The following is a 16,181-nucleotide window of genomic DNA, read 5'->3' as shown; positions in this document are numbered from 1 at the left end:
ATCTACTTCAGGGAACAATAATGCTCTAAAAACTACAGAACAGAAAATAATTATAGATGTAGGTATTACTACTGGGTATTATTTTATTGGGCCAACTATTTTGGGTTGGCCAAAAAGTTCATTTGGGTTTTTCCCTGACATGTTACGGAAAAACCTGAAGGAACTTTTTGGCCAACCCAGTATTATTAAAAAAAAAAAAAAGGCACTGAAGGTCATAATTTATTAGATTTAACACCACACCCACTTAAACTAGGTAGTTCTTAGGCAAATGAAAAGTATTAATACTAATATAAAAACTCCACTTTACAACTACCTGAAATCAAATGTCATTAAAATTTACTGTGTTTGGATAATTTAAGCCAGTGCTGCATAAAGTACAGTCTTAAGACTGGAACTGGTTGTTATCAGTTTGCAATGAGATACTAAGCTTCAGCCAAAACGTCGCTCAGCAGACTCTTCACCAGGTCTTGGCTGACACTGCAGGGCCAGGGCCTCTCCTGCTGGGAAGGTACACAGCTGGCTGACCTGCCATTTCAGCAGCAACTGGTTTAAGCAACTAGACACATGACAGTTTCTAAGCATTCTATACCATTTCTGCAGGAAAAACAGTAAATGTGAAAAGGCTTGCTAGGTCCTAATTACACACCCAATCGACAGTGCAGAAGTTAACGGCCTCAGCGAAATTAAAACCTTGATTGAAACCGCTGTGGTAGGCTCTTGGAAATGTGATCACAAACTCCCCAGCACACTGATTAGTTCGGTAAACCTAAGGAGACAGAAATTGGAGATTTTCAGCGACATCCTCACGAAAGACAATCTAGACATAGACTATCAGATGATTCTCCAGAAAGGGTAGGGAAAAAAGTATGGCTGAATATTACCTAAAGATATTCATTTCTGCCACAAGATGGAGTAGTTCCCCAGACTGCCAGGTTGAAAAGTATCTCAAGAGAAAACAGCTTACACCACAAAAATCTGGCTACATCCAGGATCAGGACACATCTTTCCAAATATTATCATACTGAAATAGGATCTCCTACCACCAACTGAAGAAATTCCACTCTATTTCAAGGATCTCATTCCACACAGAGATCTTCTTCATTTGGGCCTCAAACTTACCTCCCACCAGCAATTCCCCTTTTCCCTCTACCCGAAAAACACCTATATTGCTCTAGGCACAAAATCCTCAGACTGAACGAACTACTACATAATAGTAATAATATTAGATGTCTTTTCAATACATATCTCTCCACCAGCGGTTCTCCAAAATGTAGTTCCCATTCCAAAAGCAGCAACAGCAACTGGGAACTTGTTGGAAATGCCAATTCTCAAGCAGCACCCAGGCCACAAGGCCGTGCAACTCGGGCTGAGGCTCCGCCCTGTGCTGGAACACGCCCTTCCGGGCTCTGACAGGCCAAGTCTGCAGTCGGCAACAGCGACAGGAGCACAGCCCTCCAGCCCTCCAACGGGAGGGCCTCCTCCTCAACTCTCTGCCACACGAACTCCCCTTCAGAGCCCACGCCTTGGTTCAAACGCCATTAGGAGCCCTTTCCAGCCCTTTCAGAGTTAATGGCTCAGCCCCCGAGTCAACACCACTGTCAAACCACACGACTCTTCCGTGATCTGTGTAAACGCTGTCTTTCCCTTACACTGTGAGTTCCCGAATGCACGAGTTCATTCACCTACCTCTCTAGGTCCAGAGTCTAGCCCCACGTGGTTTGCTCAACTATTAAAGAACAGGGCGAGAGGTCTCTTCTAAAGCCAGCGACTCATAACAGATCAGAAAGACCCATCAACGTAGGGCGGGGGTGGGGGGGGGTCAAGATGGAAAATGCCAACAACGAGGAGATGGTGGTATTTTGATGACTATTTTCTAAGCTTTGGCCCATGAATATTTTATGATCCCTCAAAGAAAATTCCTTTCCATCTGCCCCCATTTACTGGCCTGTGAACCCAAAAGCATAAAATGAAGGTCGCAAGATCAAGAATTCCTCTTAACATTGTAAATGTATCATTTACATTTGGTTGAGCTAACTAAGATGGATTCTTCAACTTCATACATCTCAATCTGGCCTCCCAAAATGCCTTCAGAGTTTCCTCCGAAAGGAAGCCACTAAGCAAAAATAACTGTTACTTCGTAGAAAAACCTCATAGGAAAAAGCACCAATAGCATCTTTCAGTCTAGAGTGGGAACCCTGAAATCCAAGCTCAAGACACTGAAATAAATTTTCTCTTAAGCTTAATTAGGGGCAGCAGGGAGAATGTAAGATCCACCAAGCATGTCACCATGTAAATTCAATGAGTTATTTTCTAAAGTGGGGATGGAGTATGAAGGATTCTGACACAAGAGTTTAGATCTAATTATATCAATAACAGAACCTAGCCATTTTCAGAGTAAACTAATTTATACTAACAACACTTATTTTTTACGGTTTTTGTTTTGCTGTGTTGAAGGTCTGAAGTTATAAACAAAAGTTATAGTTTAGAAAGCAGGAATGGTGATGGTGTACAACCTGTGAATGTACTCTGAACTGAACACCAGAAAGGAAAGGAAGAGACAGCCTCACAGTCACTATTGCAAAGTAAGGCTGCTCAGCAATCTAGTCATCAGCTGCAACAACTCAGCTTTCTATGGTGTCTGAGGATCCAGTCCCACTGGCTTAATGCAATATTGTACTAAATGACACCAAACAGCTGTTTCTACACAGCCAAATCAGCTTCATAAAAACGTGAGCAACAGGGAAAAAGAGAAGTGGGGAGTTAAGCCTGGGTGGCAGGAGGATTGACCCAAAACATACAGGCACTTCGTGAGTCATCAGGGTATTGGGGTTCATGATGGTGACGAGCTGGTGGAGGAGGTCGGGCTGGGAGATGAAGAGCTCCGGGGCCAGCCTTTTCATCACCGTCTCCAGCTGCTCGGCAGCGTACCCTGGGACTCCATACCAGGTCTTTGGCTCACCCCTAAAATAGATTGTAAAAGCAGATCAATCTCAAAATTTACATGAAATTTCAGTAGCTTCTTCAACTCATACACAAAATCAACCAGCGAACACCAATGCAAACAAGATGGTTAACCAGTTCCTATTTTTTAGATCCTGCTTTGTAAGGCAATGTTCAAACTGAAGAAGTATCACCAGAAATATGATCTGAACATATGTAATACATTTTCCCTCTTCAAGGATAAAGTTTAAACATGAGACTTCCCATCTGAGGTCCCTCTTTTCCCTCCCATTTTCCCTGACCCTTGACCCTTCAGAAAATGTAGATATCTAGCATTTCTAAGAATATAAGGTATTATGTTAGCTACAGGGTATGTGGTCACCACAATTTCCTACAGCAACTAGCAAGGGATGGCAACTCTCCGCCCTGACAGCGAGTTAAACCAAACTCTAAGGCGATTAGCATTTCTAAAGAGCTCCTCTTCAAAGCACATTTAACTGTCAACCAATTAATCTGTAACATCCCTGTGAGGTATGGTAAACATCATTTCACAGCTGGGAGCAATTGCCTGGGGAAGCAGGACTGACTCTCGGCGCGTAAAAGGCCAGCTCCCTCTTTCTTGTGGTACATCCTCAAATTCCCTGTGTGGGAATTTAAGTGAGTTACAGATCTTCAAATATTTTTGTACTCAGAAAGCAAGGGAAATGGAGGGGAGGGAAACAGATGTGAAATAAAAGCTTAGAAAGCCCAAATATCCGCCCCAGCCCACCACACACACACACACACAGACACGCGCGGATGGGGCGCATTCTACCTACGGTGCACAGTGATGCTAGAACTCAGCAGGCCGTCAGGAGCAGTCAGTCCCGAGGTCCTGGAGGACCCACACGCCCCATGCCCCACTCCTCGCCCAAAGGGCTATCTGGGCCACCAAGCCCACAGAACGGGAAGGGGTTTCCGCAGTAAAAGCAACTTGGTGCTTTCTAACCTTTCTGCGAGTAAAGACTTCTTTGACAATTAGTGAAAAGCTGTCTTATCTTCTCCCCAGAAGCCTGTTATACTTGAAAACTCATGTGCAAGTGCAGGGTTTCATGGATTTCCTATGGATTCTTAAGAACCTTTGTCTTAAATTGTTAGGATACCTGCCCCATAGTAATAAAATAAAAAAAAAAACCTATGGTAAAAAAAACCTCATCACTCTTCAGACTCAGTTAAGAGATGTGTCACAACTAAGAGGTGGGTAAGTTTTCCAACTCAGCGTGCATACCATCTGTAGGTTCTCTGGAACCCCTTACCAGTGCAGGTAGTTAATGGAATAGCTCCAGTGGTCTTCAATATGCCAACAGAAGGAAGAAAAGCACATTCCCACGTACAACCAAGGAAGCTTCATGCCGCATATGTCAGCGGTGATGTGAGCGAGGACAGACTGCTCCATCACTGGCATGTTGTTCAAATTCCAGCCACTGTCAAGATATTCCTAAAAATAAGGAGAATATCTTGACATTATAAATAAAGTATAAATAAAGGTTTATACTTTATACTTAAATTCTTTATCATGCTAACATTTTGGAACTCTGCTGGTTTCAAAAAGCAAGCTGAAAAGTCTCCTTCAAAATAAAAAGAATGGCGGCGGGGGGGGGCCACTATGCTTACCTCCTGGATGCCCATAGATTACTTCTGCCCAGCTCTGCGCTTTACATAAATGGACTTGTGTGTGTGTGTCTGTGTGTGTGTGTCTATATTATGTGTGTGTATCTGGTTCCAATCCCTCAGATTTTCTTCAGAACGAGCAACCAAAGTTACAGAATCGGAAGTTGAAGGGAGGTAAGTGATTCTCCCTTATCATCTAGTTGGGACTAGAATTCTTCTATGGGTTCTTTCTGCTATTCTTGAAATCATTAAAAATCTGGTAATTAAGGATTTGCTGAAAGTATCATAAATTACTTCAAGCCAACCAACAAATTTCCATGACTATCTCAAGTTCCAAGTGACATACGTGTTGTAGCACAGCTGCTACTAGCCCAGCGTGATGACCTCTGGATCAACAGTGGGCTCGCTCTAAAGGCGCCCCCTGCCCGTCCCGCCGGCGCCCCCGCAAGTCCACATGCTCACAGCCACACCTACCTCCTCCTCAGGCGAAAGCTTCACTTTCCCGTCTCTAACCGGGAAGCCACTGCCGAACTCCTTCGAGGCGATATCAGCTCCATATTCCACGGTAACATCCTCTTCAATAGTGCTCACCAGTCGCCAAAATTCTTTCTCAACCAATTCTGTGGGAACCATCTGCATACAAAACAAGGAAGTAAAGAGAGTGACTCTCCTCAGACACTCACAAACTGCCGGTGACCAATCTGACTAGACAGGCTAAGTGACAGGAATCCCAGGATAGCAGCCTGAGGAAGAATTGTACATGACGTCCCAAGTGTTCCTCAACTGGCCTCCGACAACTCAGACATGAACCTCATTTTCTAAAAGGAATTTTATAACCAAGAGCTGACTAAGAATTCATGTTCCTCTATCAACAACCTGGCCACTACTGTAAAAGGACTCAAGGAAAGCAAAGTGCTAAGATTTAAGAACTGGAGATGTTTTTCTGTTTTGAGGAATCTAATATACAACCTGGTTGACTTCTGTTTAGTAACAGTAGTTAGCTTAGCTGTATTTGAACAATGCTTTATCCTCTGAAATGCGTTCAAACACATCACCTGAGTCCACCCTCTCACTCTTTCCACTAGACCTTGCGGAGAGTAGTGTGGGCAGTCACCAGGAAAAGGCAGGGTGCAACAACTCTGCGGCTGCAGGCCCGAGTGTAAAGGGCTGGCCAGGCTGAGTGCTTAGGATCTGCACTAATCTGATACGAGGCCAGAGGCCTGTCCCTCAAAGTGCAAAAAGCCAACCACAAATACAAGAGGCACCAGGACTGGTTAAGCGAACATATGGGGAAATAATATGTAATGCAGGAGGGGTAAAAAGAACTGAAAATTCAAAGGGAATATTACTTGAATTTATAAGTCTGTTAAATAAGGGGACATTTTAAGTAACTTAACAGTTAATGTTAGTGATGTGAGGCAAAGCAGGTTCACTCATACACTGCTATGGTCCCGTAAATGATACAGCTATTAGATGGGAAAAAAATGGATAAATATTAAGAAAATAATCCAATTAAATAGACGCATACAGGACTTCCCTGGTGGCGCAGTGGTTAAGAATCCGTCTGCCAATGCAGGGGACACAGGTGGGCTCAACAACCAGATCCCGACTGGTTCCCGGATCCCTGGTCCGGGAAGATCCCACATGCCGTGGAGCAACTAAGCCTGTGTGCCACAACTACTGAGCCTGCGCTCTAGAGCCCTCGCGTCACAGCTACTATAGCCCGTGTGCCCTAGGGCCCACGTGCCGCAACTACTGAAGCCTAGAGCCTGTGCTCCTCAACGAGAGAAGCCACCACAACGCAAGGCCCATGCACCGTAAAAAAGAATAGTGCCTGTTCGCCGCAACTACAGAAAGCTCACGCGCAGCAATGAAGACCCAACACAGCCCCCGCCCCCCCCAAAAGGAGATGCATACAATGTCTGCTATAGCACTTTGTTGGTAGTGAGGAAAAACAGCTTAAATATCCAGAAGTATGGTAGGAAACCATTCATTTTAGTGTACTCATTTGATGGAATAGTAAATGCTGAATGAAGCATGCTTATGCTTCTAAGGGAATAAAGGAGAATTTAAAATACTAACGTTTAGGGACTTCCCTGGCGGTCCAGTGGTTAAGAATCTGCCTTCCAATGCAGGGGACGTGGGTTCGATCCCTGGTCGGGGAACTAAAATCCCACATGCCGCAGAGCAACTAAGCCCGCGTGCCACAACTAGAGAGAGCCCCGTGCTCCAAAGAGCCCATGCACTGCAACTAAGACCCGACGAAGCCAAATAAATAAATAAATATAAAATCCTAAAGTTTACAGTGCTAACTTATGACAACATAACAAGAGGTAAATGTGCCCCCAGGGCACAGCACATGGATTGGCACACAGGAGTCATTCAATAAATTTTGCAAAGTTTTCTTTGAATTTTATTTGTTGAGCTGAAAGGATTGCTGGTGATTTCCTTTCATTGGTATTCTGTTACTGTCGTTATATGATTTGTCTCAAAAAGCCTATCTTTAATCAAATGAAAAATTAGAATGCATTTTGAAGTACTGTGGAATGTTAATACTACCGAACAAATTAAAGGTTTCATTGTGCAAGACAATGACTGACTATCAGAGATAAGGGCCAACTCAAACGTCTTCAGATATACCTTTCCCCAAAAGTTATTAAAATCCTAAATTGAAGCAGTTATATATGTACATACATGGACTGGCATGTTGAAGTAATCAGATTTGAACGCATCTGCCATTTCCCCGAAAGTACGGAGGGTATAGTCCCTGGCTGCCTGTTCAAAGCCAAATGCTTCTTGTGGCTTACTGCACTCCTGTCAAAACACAAAGAAAGAAAAAGGAAAGATATTTATTTATATGTATATTTACTTTTGGTTCACATATATATGTATATATGAGAAATTATATATGTTTACTAAAATTACTTGTGTAATTCCATTTGTGCAATTTCCACTTGGATGAATATACATCGAAATATTAACAGTGATTATCTATGGACTATGAAATTATCTATTTTTTAAGTTGTTCAGTGCCTAAGAATTTTTGCAAAGAGCATGCAATGCTTTTTTTAAATGAAATTTTTAAAAATGTAGTTATTAAAATGTTTTTCTGACTCTCAGCTTGCTGCATAGCTGCTGTGTAGCTCACTTCCAAGACCTCTTTCCTATTCAGGCCCACCCCAATTTTTGTCATGATACTCCTTATTATCAATTGCCAAATCTAAAACCGGAAGGTGAAGAAAACACCTTCTTAAGGAAATTTTCTAATGCCACCTCTGCTATTAATTCTGACCTGAGCCAAACACTTAGGACACCTCCAGTCTCCCTTGGGAACATCATGGAGCGGCGGGATCAGGCAGAAGGTGTGGTAACTGTCATCACACCCATCACACAAGAGAAGCCGGTCCTCATCGTTGCCACTGCCACACAAGAGGCAGACATACAGGTCAACCTGCAGCATGAAAATGGGCACAGAACACAGGGGCATGAGCTGCTGTTTGATTCTGTGAAACTCTAGGAATGAAATGGATCTGAGGCATAATCTAGTCTCTCCAATATGCTGCAAGTGAAAATGTTTCACCCTCTATAAGGGACATGTTAAATAAAAATGTTTCACCTTCTATTATGGGATATTTCAAAATATCTCATGCATTCCCAACTCTGAAGAGTGATCTCCAAGATTTCTCAATTGTGTGTTTTAATTAAAGTTTGTTACTTAAATATCCAGCTTTTAGTAGCTTACAGAAAGATAGTCTTCTAGAAGAATAACATGTTAGGCAATAAATTATCCACCTAACCAAAAACAGAACTAATAAAGGAAAAGTTCAATTTTGCCATGTTAAAAGGCAAAGATTTTACAGTTTTTACAAAACTTAGTTTCCTTTTAACATGGCAAAACTGAAGTTAACTAACCACATTAAATTACCATTTTACATTCTAATTAGTGATAGTTAAGAAGTTCCCCCAAATACACAGTAATAAAACTACACAGTCATTACCTACTATGCGTTGTATCATGTTTCCCCAAAATTCCTATGTTGAAGTCCTAACCCCCAGTACCTCAGAATGTGACTGTATTTGAAGACAGGGTCTTAAAAGAGGTCGTTAAAAAGGTCATATGGGTGGGCCCTAATCCAGTATGACTGGTGTCCTTGTAAGAAGAGACTAGGACACAGACACACACAGAGGAAAACCATGAGGACACAGGGACATGACCATCTACAAGCCAAGGACAGAGGCCTCAGGAAAAACCCAAGTCTTCAAACACCTTGATCTCAGACTTGTAGCCTCCAGAACCGTGGGAAAATAAACTTCGCTTGTTTGAGCCACTCGGTCTGTGATATTTCATTATGGCAGTCGGAGCAGACTTTTTTGTTGTAGCAAATAGAAACCTGGGCTCTGCTAGCTTTCTGACTGCTTTGTTTGTTTCTGTGCTGGGGCAGAGGGAGATGATATTTATGAACAGAACATTTAATTGGAATAACTTCCAATTCCAAGATCAAAAGCACTGTCATCAAGCTGCTCCCAGGTGCTCAGAAGGGGGCTGAGGAAGAGAGCTTGGCTTTTTGTTTCCACCTGAGTGAACAGCTCCCCAGGCCTCTGACCCTGCTAGGCCCTAGCCTCCCTCCTACCTGCGCACTCCTTCCCTTATCCTTCCTTGCTGTAAAGTTGGAAAACATCATCTTGATTTCTGATCTACCTTCAGCTCGCTTGGAGGTGGGCTAGTCGGTTATCGACAATTCTCCATAGGATTGAGCTCACCAATATTCAGTGCTAAACTGAACGTCCTCCAGAAAAATGGCTGTCAACGCCCCCAGCTGTTACTACTGATTTCACGACGCATCTGTGTTTCCCTGTTTATAAACTGATACTACAAACCACCTCTAAAGGTCTCTTCATTGTGAGACACTGAGCCAGCAGTCCCAGGTAAGGCACTAAGTATAAACCGGGCTGTAAAAGTGTTTAAAGATGTCGACTCACAGCACTGGTGGTTTTTTTCGCTCGACTCCTGGGTTTCTCCTTCTCGCTCTCTGTAATACACTCCTTCCTCTCAGCAGGTTCTTGCTTGAGGCTGCTTTTCCCGTCTTTCTCTGTAGGAGGCAGTCCAGGTCAGCACTCCCTCTGCTCTGTCCCGTCAGCTCCCTCCCGTGCTCATCCCTCCTGCTGCTGGGGTGCCCCGGACACAGTTCTCTGCTCGCTCCAGCGCAGCAGCACCCAGAGTTACTACGTTCAGGAGCTCCGTGCTGCCTACTTTAGGGTGACGTATAACTCTCACACCATTCAAATTCCAAGATACAAGCACAAGATATGATACCAGATGTTGCTCAGGTCTGTATGCTTTCAAATTGGGAGCCGAAGATATGCTCTTCTAAAGACTAAGACATAACATATGCTGGTGAAAGCAAATTCCTCTTGATCTTGACCATAAGACACTGACCGTTCACCAACAGCACCCCCTCCACGTTACAGATTATCCCTCCATGATCTAAGATTACTAGCCTCGCTAGCTTCCTGGTTTCAAAGACTGAGAATTTTCTAAAACACTAGCTATCAATTAATGAGCTATTCTGCGGAAGGTATTGCGCTAAATGCTTTCCATCAATTGTTATTATATCAATCATATACCCCTTTGCAACCAATCTGTTTCAAAGACAAGAAAACTGACATTAAAAGAAGTCAAGAAGTATCTCTAAGGTCATACAACTAGTTAGTGGCTGAGCCAGGATTCAGATTCAGATCTGTATTTTTACAACTCCATCTACGTTCCATTACATTGTGCTGCCTTTCCCACTAACTCACCAGTCACTAAGAAAAGCCCATTTCAATAACTACTTCTTCATTACTAAGTGCCTGCCTATATAGAATTTCTCTCAAGACAGTGTCAAACCTACCTTTCAGTGGCTGACATCAAGCAGTGACCAGGCGAGCATCTGTCAATTAAAACTCAGATTAAGAAAGCCTGCCTGCCTGCCATGCCTGAAACAAGCCTATCAGATATTCAGTCAAAGGCACCTATGCTTCTCACAAATCACTTCTTTACAATTAATGCTACTGAACCAAATTTCAAAGTATTGGGTTGGCCAAAAAGTTTGCTTGGTTTTAAGTAAAAATAAGACACATTTTTCATTTTCACCAAGAACTGCATGGAACAACATATTCACTGACCGAATGAACTTTTTGGCCACCTCAAAAGCAACTAGTTACAGTTGAGAAATTCAATCACATTTCTAATATGCATATATTCATTTGTTTATCTCTCTTTCCAGTCATCTAATTATGAAAACAAGGATATTAATAAGATTTTATTTCTCAAGGCACAACCCAGTGACTAGTATGTAAAGTTGCTCCAATATTTTCTTAACTACCAGATGAATGATTGTTTTTACTTATTCACTCTTCCTTCCTATTCATGGATGAACTTTCTTACCATTTTCACACTTTGGAGCTGGACATCCCATTCGACGTCTCAGGTTATGAGTTCTGGCTTCTGCTGTCTCTTCTGGTTCTATTTTAATATTCATGGCCTTAAAAAAATTTGTCATATGCATGAATATTTCCTTTAAAAAGACAGAAATCTTCTAAAATCCAATTGGAATCACAAAGTGCCTATAATCTTATAAATTCTCTCTATTAACAGGACATTCAAAACTCTCTCCCTTAGAGCAGAGATTCCACCCTTAATATTATTATTACTTAAGGAATGAATGAGGAAACTTAGAAGTTAGGAGTATTCTCCACTTCAACAGGTCAAAAATTTAGGAAAAAGTCAAAGGATCAGGGATGACTTATAGGAAGTGTTACCACCCAAATTGGGAACAGTGTGTATTTCCTACTAGAAGCCCCTCAGTTCTCATCTACTCACAACTTACAAAACTTAGCCAAATCCTGAACAGTTACATAAATAACGTAATTTCATCAGCCTAGAAGAGTTTGCTGGCTCTTCCAAAGTATGACAGCATTCAAGGAAAACTCAGCTTCCACAACAAGTTTCTATTAATTCTTGTAGTGAACTGTCACTACAAACTGCTCCCCTAACACCGCTGAGTCACGGCTCCCTCATCAGTGAGAGCCTGTGAGCCAGTCTCAGTACCTGGTGTCCACGAAGTGCTCATACTGGTTGATAAGCAAAGCCTTGTCTGCTCTGGGACACAAGTGACATTGTGGAACTGTGCCTGTGTTCACTCATGCACAATCAGGGTATCTACTGCTAACACGATTTCTTCCAGGGCCATACCATCACCATGATGTGTCATCAAGACAGACCTAGGCATCCACAGCACTGGGCATGTCTTACACATTTAAAGATCAAGATGTGCTCAAACAAGAACTGACTTTAAGATGAATAAACCTGCAGCCTGCTTGTGGGCTTCAAATAACCATATATGTTCCTATTCTGAGGGATTCTCACTTCAAAAAAATGGAGTCGCTAAATTTTTTCATATCTCCAACTTACCTAAGTGAAAAGTAATTCTCTTATTTATCCATTTCCTCAGAAACCAAAATGGCTGAATTTTTTCATCCTCACCAATAATTATTAAATAACCCAACTACTGATTCAGAAACCTAACTAATGCCATGAGGCTTCCCAGTTCTAAACTGTTCCTAATATATTAATCACTGACTCTTCATACTCATATGTCCATCAAGGAACCCGAAACCTACCCAGCTCTGTGTGGGAACAAGGTAACTGGGAGAACACTCTTCTCCCTTTCCAGGAGAAACCTCTCAGAGCAGAAAAATCTAAGAGCAACTTGTCTTTCTTAAGTCTTTCACTCCTCATCTTCCCTCAGGCTTCACTCTCATGTTATCTGTGTGTTACATCACCAGCCCCCTTGCTCCCTGAATATTTTCTGGCTTAGCATAAATGTTTGCCACAGATTCCATACTCCTCTTCAGGAAGTCTGAGAAAAATCGCTTTCACTACCTTCTTCGTAACCTCTCAAAAACAGTACTTTTCAGCAAAAATCTCCAACTTCACTCCTACTAACCTTAATTCCCAATAAATCTTGCCCAACATCACAAGGGTCACAATGAACGCCTATTCACCTATTCTTCCTAGCCTCTGACCATTAACCATGCAGCAGCTGACTGTCCAGGCAGCAAAAACCTAGAAAGATTTCAATTCCTCACCCCTCTGACAGTGCAATTCCCCCAAGTGTAAAAGCCAGAGTATAAACAGCATCCCTCTGTGAGGTTAGTAAAGTTCAATCTATGAAGAGCACGTGCATGAGAGAAATCCAGGGTCAGACACACGTTAGCACCGGGACTTGAGGCCTGTCTGATCAACCTCACGAGGCTCTCACCTCCGCTCTCATGCGTTTTGCTCGTCGAGCTGGGGGACACGTTTCCAAGGGCTGCACAGACTGCCTCTGGGGAATATCATGGGGTTTGTACTCCTTGTCCTTTGTGTCTGTGGTCAGGTTTGGCTTCTGCAGACACTGGAAATAAAACACAACTGTACTGATGAATTCTCCCCCACCCCTTTTTTAAAAAAATAAATTTATTTATTTTTAATTTTGGCTGTGTTAGGTCTTCGTTGCTGCGCATGGGCTTTCTCTAGTTGCGGTGAGCGGGGGCTACTCTTCATTGCGGTATGCGGGCTTCTCATTGCGGTGGCTTCTCTTGTTGAGGAGCACAGGCTCTGGGCGCGTGGGCTTCAGCAGTTGTGGCACGCGGGCTCAGTAGCTGTGGCTCGCAGGCTCAGTAGTTGTGGCTCGCGGGCTCTAGAGTGAAGCCTCAGTAGTTGTGGCGCACAGGCTTAGTTGCTCTGCAGCATGTGGGATCTTCCCAGAGCAGGGCTCGAACCTGTGTCCTCTGCATTGGCAGGAGGATTCTTAACCACGGCGCCACCAGGGAAGTCCCTTCCCCCTTTTTTAATCTTAAGAGAATTTCACTGGATTTTTGCAGGGTATATTTTACAATGATTTATGGAAATACATAACAGGTGTGCAATTTTTAAAATCTAAATAAACACAAAGACAAGTCTGCAGTTACCAACCATATACACACACATATAGTTATATTAACAGCTTGACTTTTTTTCAGGAGGTGAATGGTGTTGCTTCAATTCATTTAATTGTTGCTATCACCTCATCAGGTTACAACAGGCCACAGCAGGCTCGAGGCAGTCTCCATGAGCCAACAATTATCCCTGCTTGCAACTGTAAATTAAGTGAAGGCCCAAACTGCTAGAAAGGCCCCCTGTATGTTCCCCAAATAGCTTTCCATAATCAGAATATCTCATTTTTAAAATGTTTACAGTAATAAAATATGGAATCCAGTAATTTTTCTAAATTTTACAATCCTGTAGGTTTAAACATAATTAGCAACCTTCTATTATCAAAAAGATATCATTTGAATTGAGAAAACAGATCATGTGACTATTATCCCTTATTAAAGCTTTCCTTTTCTTCAATATATTCCTACAAAGTCTAACTCACAAGAAAAAGGTTGATAGCCCACAGCAATAACTTTGGTTCTGATCATACAAGAATCTCTTCTTGCTTTGATTTTTCTTTTTAGTTTGATTCTAAGCTCACCGAAAAAGAGTATTTAATGCCAATACAACAAAACACAGTGACCACAAAATATTACCACTGAATCTAATATGAATTTCAAGTAAATACCACTCCTTTATAAGAGGTCCTACAAATGCCACAGGAAGCATTTTTAAAAGCAGGCTCCAAAATGTAACCACTGAAGGTCTACTGTATTATCCATACTTGTAATAAGATACACTGAAACTATAACCTTCTACAACTCTTGGCTCTGCGAGCACCATTACAACCATGCAGTGTCACTAACATGCTTGGCTCCTTCCTCCTGACATTTGCAGAAAGAATCCAGAGAATGGGGAGAAGGACAAAAGAAAATACAGAGCAACCATCTAACACAATCTATTTCTGACATTTAAGTAATAGGTACTATTAAAAAAATACTAGAATAGATTTCTTGATACTCTAAACAAGAACGAATCTACCACTGGGAGCACAACCTATAATATTAAATATTCTGCTCCTTCTAATTAAACCTACACACTGATCTGATCTAGAAACGTCAACTCCACTAGTATGGAATATCACTGCCCACTCCACAACAAGTCCTCAATTGAGCGTTTAGAGTATGTTCAATGAAAACATGCAGATGGGAAAAAAACCTGTCCTCCATCTAAATTAACCTCCTTCGTGTATTATATACACTTTCTATTGAGACCTGAAAGTATGTGTGATTGTGGAGATATGAACTGAGCTGAATCACAGACATTTTATTAAGTGGATGGTCAGAAATTCAGATGTTATATATGTGGTTCTCATCTCCCACTAGTCTAAATGGTTCTGTAATCCATGGCCTGCCTGGCTGTATAAGGACTTTGAAGAACTAAGATAAAATCAAGCTCAGAAGCTCTTTAGAATATATATGAAGAGATTATTTTGTTTGAAACCAGGATTCAAAACATACACTTGATGTGTTTGTTTTATATTTAATGCTATCGCATGCCAACTCTTAAACCTTTGTTTGAGAAACTGGAATTTAGAGGTGATTTATATCATCACACCGTAATGACATCACCCTACAGGGGCAGAGCAATCCCTTAAGACATTTAGAAAACACAGGGATACAAGACTGAGGCTTCTGTCCCGTTATCCAGCACATCACCACACAACTTCTCTCAAGTTTCCCGAAACTTACTTTAGGCCTAAGTTTACCCTTTTGCAACAGTTCCTTCATTGTGCACTCTACCCCTGCCCCCTTTATTACGGGTTTATTCTTTAAGAGCAGTTTTAGGTTTACAGCCTAGTTGAGAGGAAGGTACCTAGATTTACCATACACCAGCTGTCCCCACACATGTACAGCCTCTCCCATCATCAACATCCCCCACCAGAGTAGTAGAATTTGCTACAACTGATGTAGCAACTGATTAGCTACAACTGATGAACCTACATTCACACATCACCCAAAGTCCACAGTTCACACATCAGGATTCACTCTTGGTGCTGTACATTCTATGAGTTTGGACAAAGGTGGAGGATCATCTAGAGTACTTTCACTGCCCTATCAATCCTCTGTGCTCTGCCTATTCATCTTACACTCCTGCCCTCAGCCCCTTGCAACCACTGATCTTTTTACCGTCTCCATAGTTCTTTTCCAGAATACCACTGAGTTGGAATCATACAGTACATGCAGTCCTTTCACATTGGCTTCTTTAACTTTCATAAAAATATGCACTTGGGACTTCCCTGATGGTCCAGTGGTAAAGAATCCACCTTACAATGCAGGGAACGCGGGCTCAATCAGTGGTCAGGGAACCAAGATCCCACATGCTGCGGGGCAACTAAGCCCATGCGCCACAACTCCTGAGCTCACACACCTCAACTAGAGCCTGCGGGCCACAAACTACAGAGCCCACGTGCTCTAGAGCCCACATGCCACAACTAGAGAAGAGAAAAAAACCTGCACACCACAACTAGAGGGAAGCCCACGCACCACAACGAAGGATTCCGCATGCCACAACTAAGACCCAACGCAGCCAAAAATAAATAAAACAAATAAATAAATCCTAAAAAAAAAAAATGCACTTAAGGTTCCTTCTT

At 42.2% G+C, this 16,181-nt stretch overlaps 1 protein-coding gene across 1 annotated transcript in view; it reads right to left on the bottom strand.

The window, feature by feature from the left end:
• KDM5B (lysine demethylase 5B) overlaps nt 1-16,181 on the bottom strand; it is a 78,971-nt gene that overhangs the window by 23,322 nt on the left and 39,468 nt on the right. Inside the window, exons 5-13 of the mRNA XM_079933806.1 lie at nt 12,894-13,028; nt 11,018-11,114; nt 9,571-9,680; nt 7,883-8,041; nt 7,285-7,404; nt 5,065-5,223; nt 4,236-4,417; nt 2,799-2,961; nt 647-766 (exon numbers count right to left, since the gene is read on the bottom strand). Of these exons, the coding sequence (XP_079789932.1) occupies nt 647-766; nt 2,799-2,961; nt 4,236-4,417; nt 5,065-5,223; nt 7,285-7,404; nt 7,883-8,041; nt 9,571-9,680; nt 11,018-11,114; nt 12,894-13,028 (1,245 nt within the window). The remainder of the gene's footprint in view (nt 1-646; nt 767-2,798; nt 2,962-4,235; nt 4,418-5,064; nt 5,224-7,284; nt 7,405-7,882; nt 8,042-9,570; nt 9,681-11,017; nt 11,115-12,893; nt 13,029-16,181) is intronic.

This window comes from Stenella coeruleoalba (genome assembly GCF_951394435.1).
Source record: "Stenella coeruleoalba genome assembly, chromosome: 1".
Classification (NCBI taxonomy): Eukaryota; Metazoa; Chordata; class Mammalia; order Artiodactyla; family Delphinidae; genus Stenella; species Stenella coeruleoalba.
The sequence above is the reverse complement of the archived record's forward strand: the minus strand, read 5'-3'. Positions and strand labels throughout refer to the sequence as shown.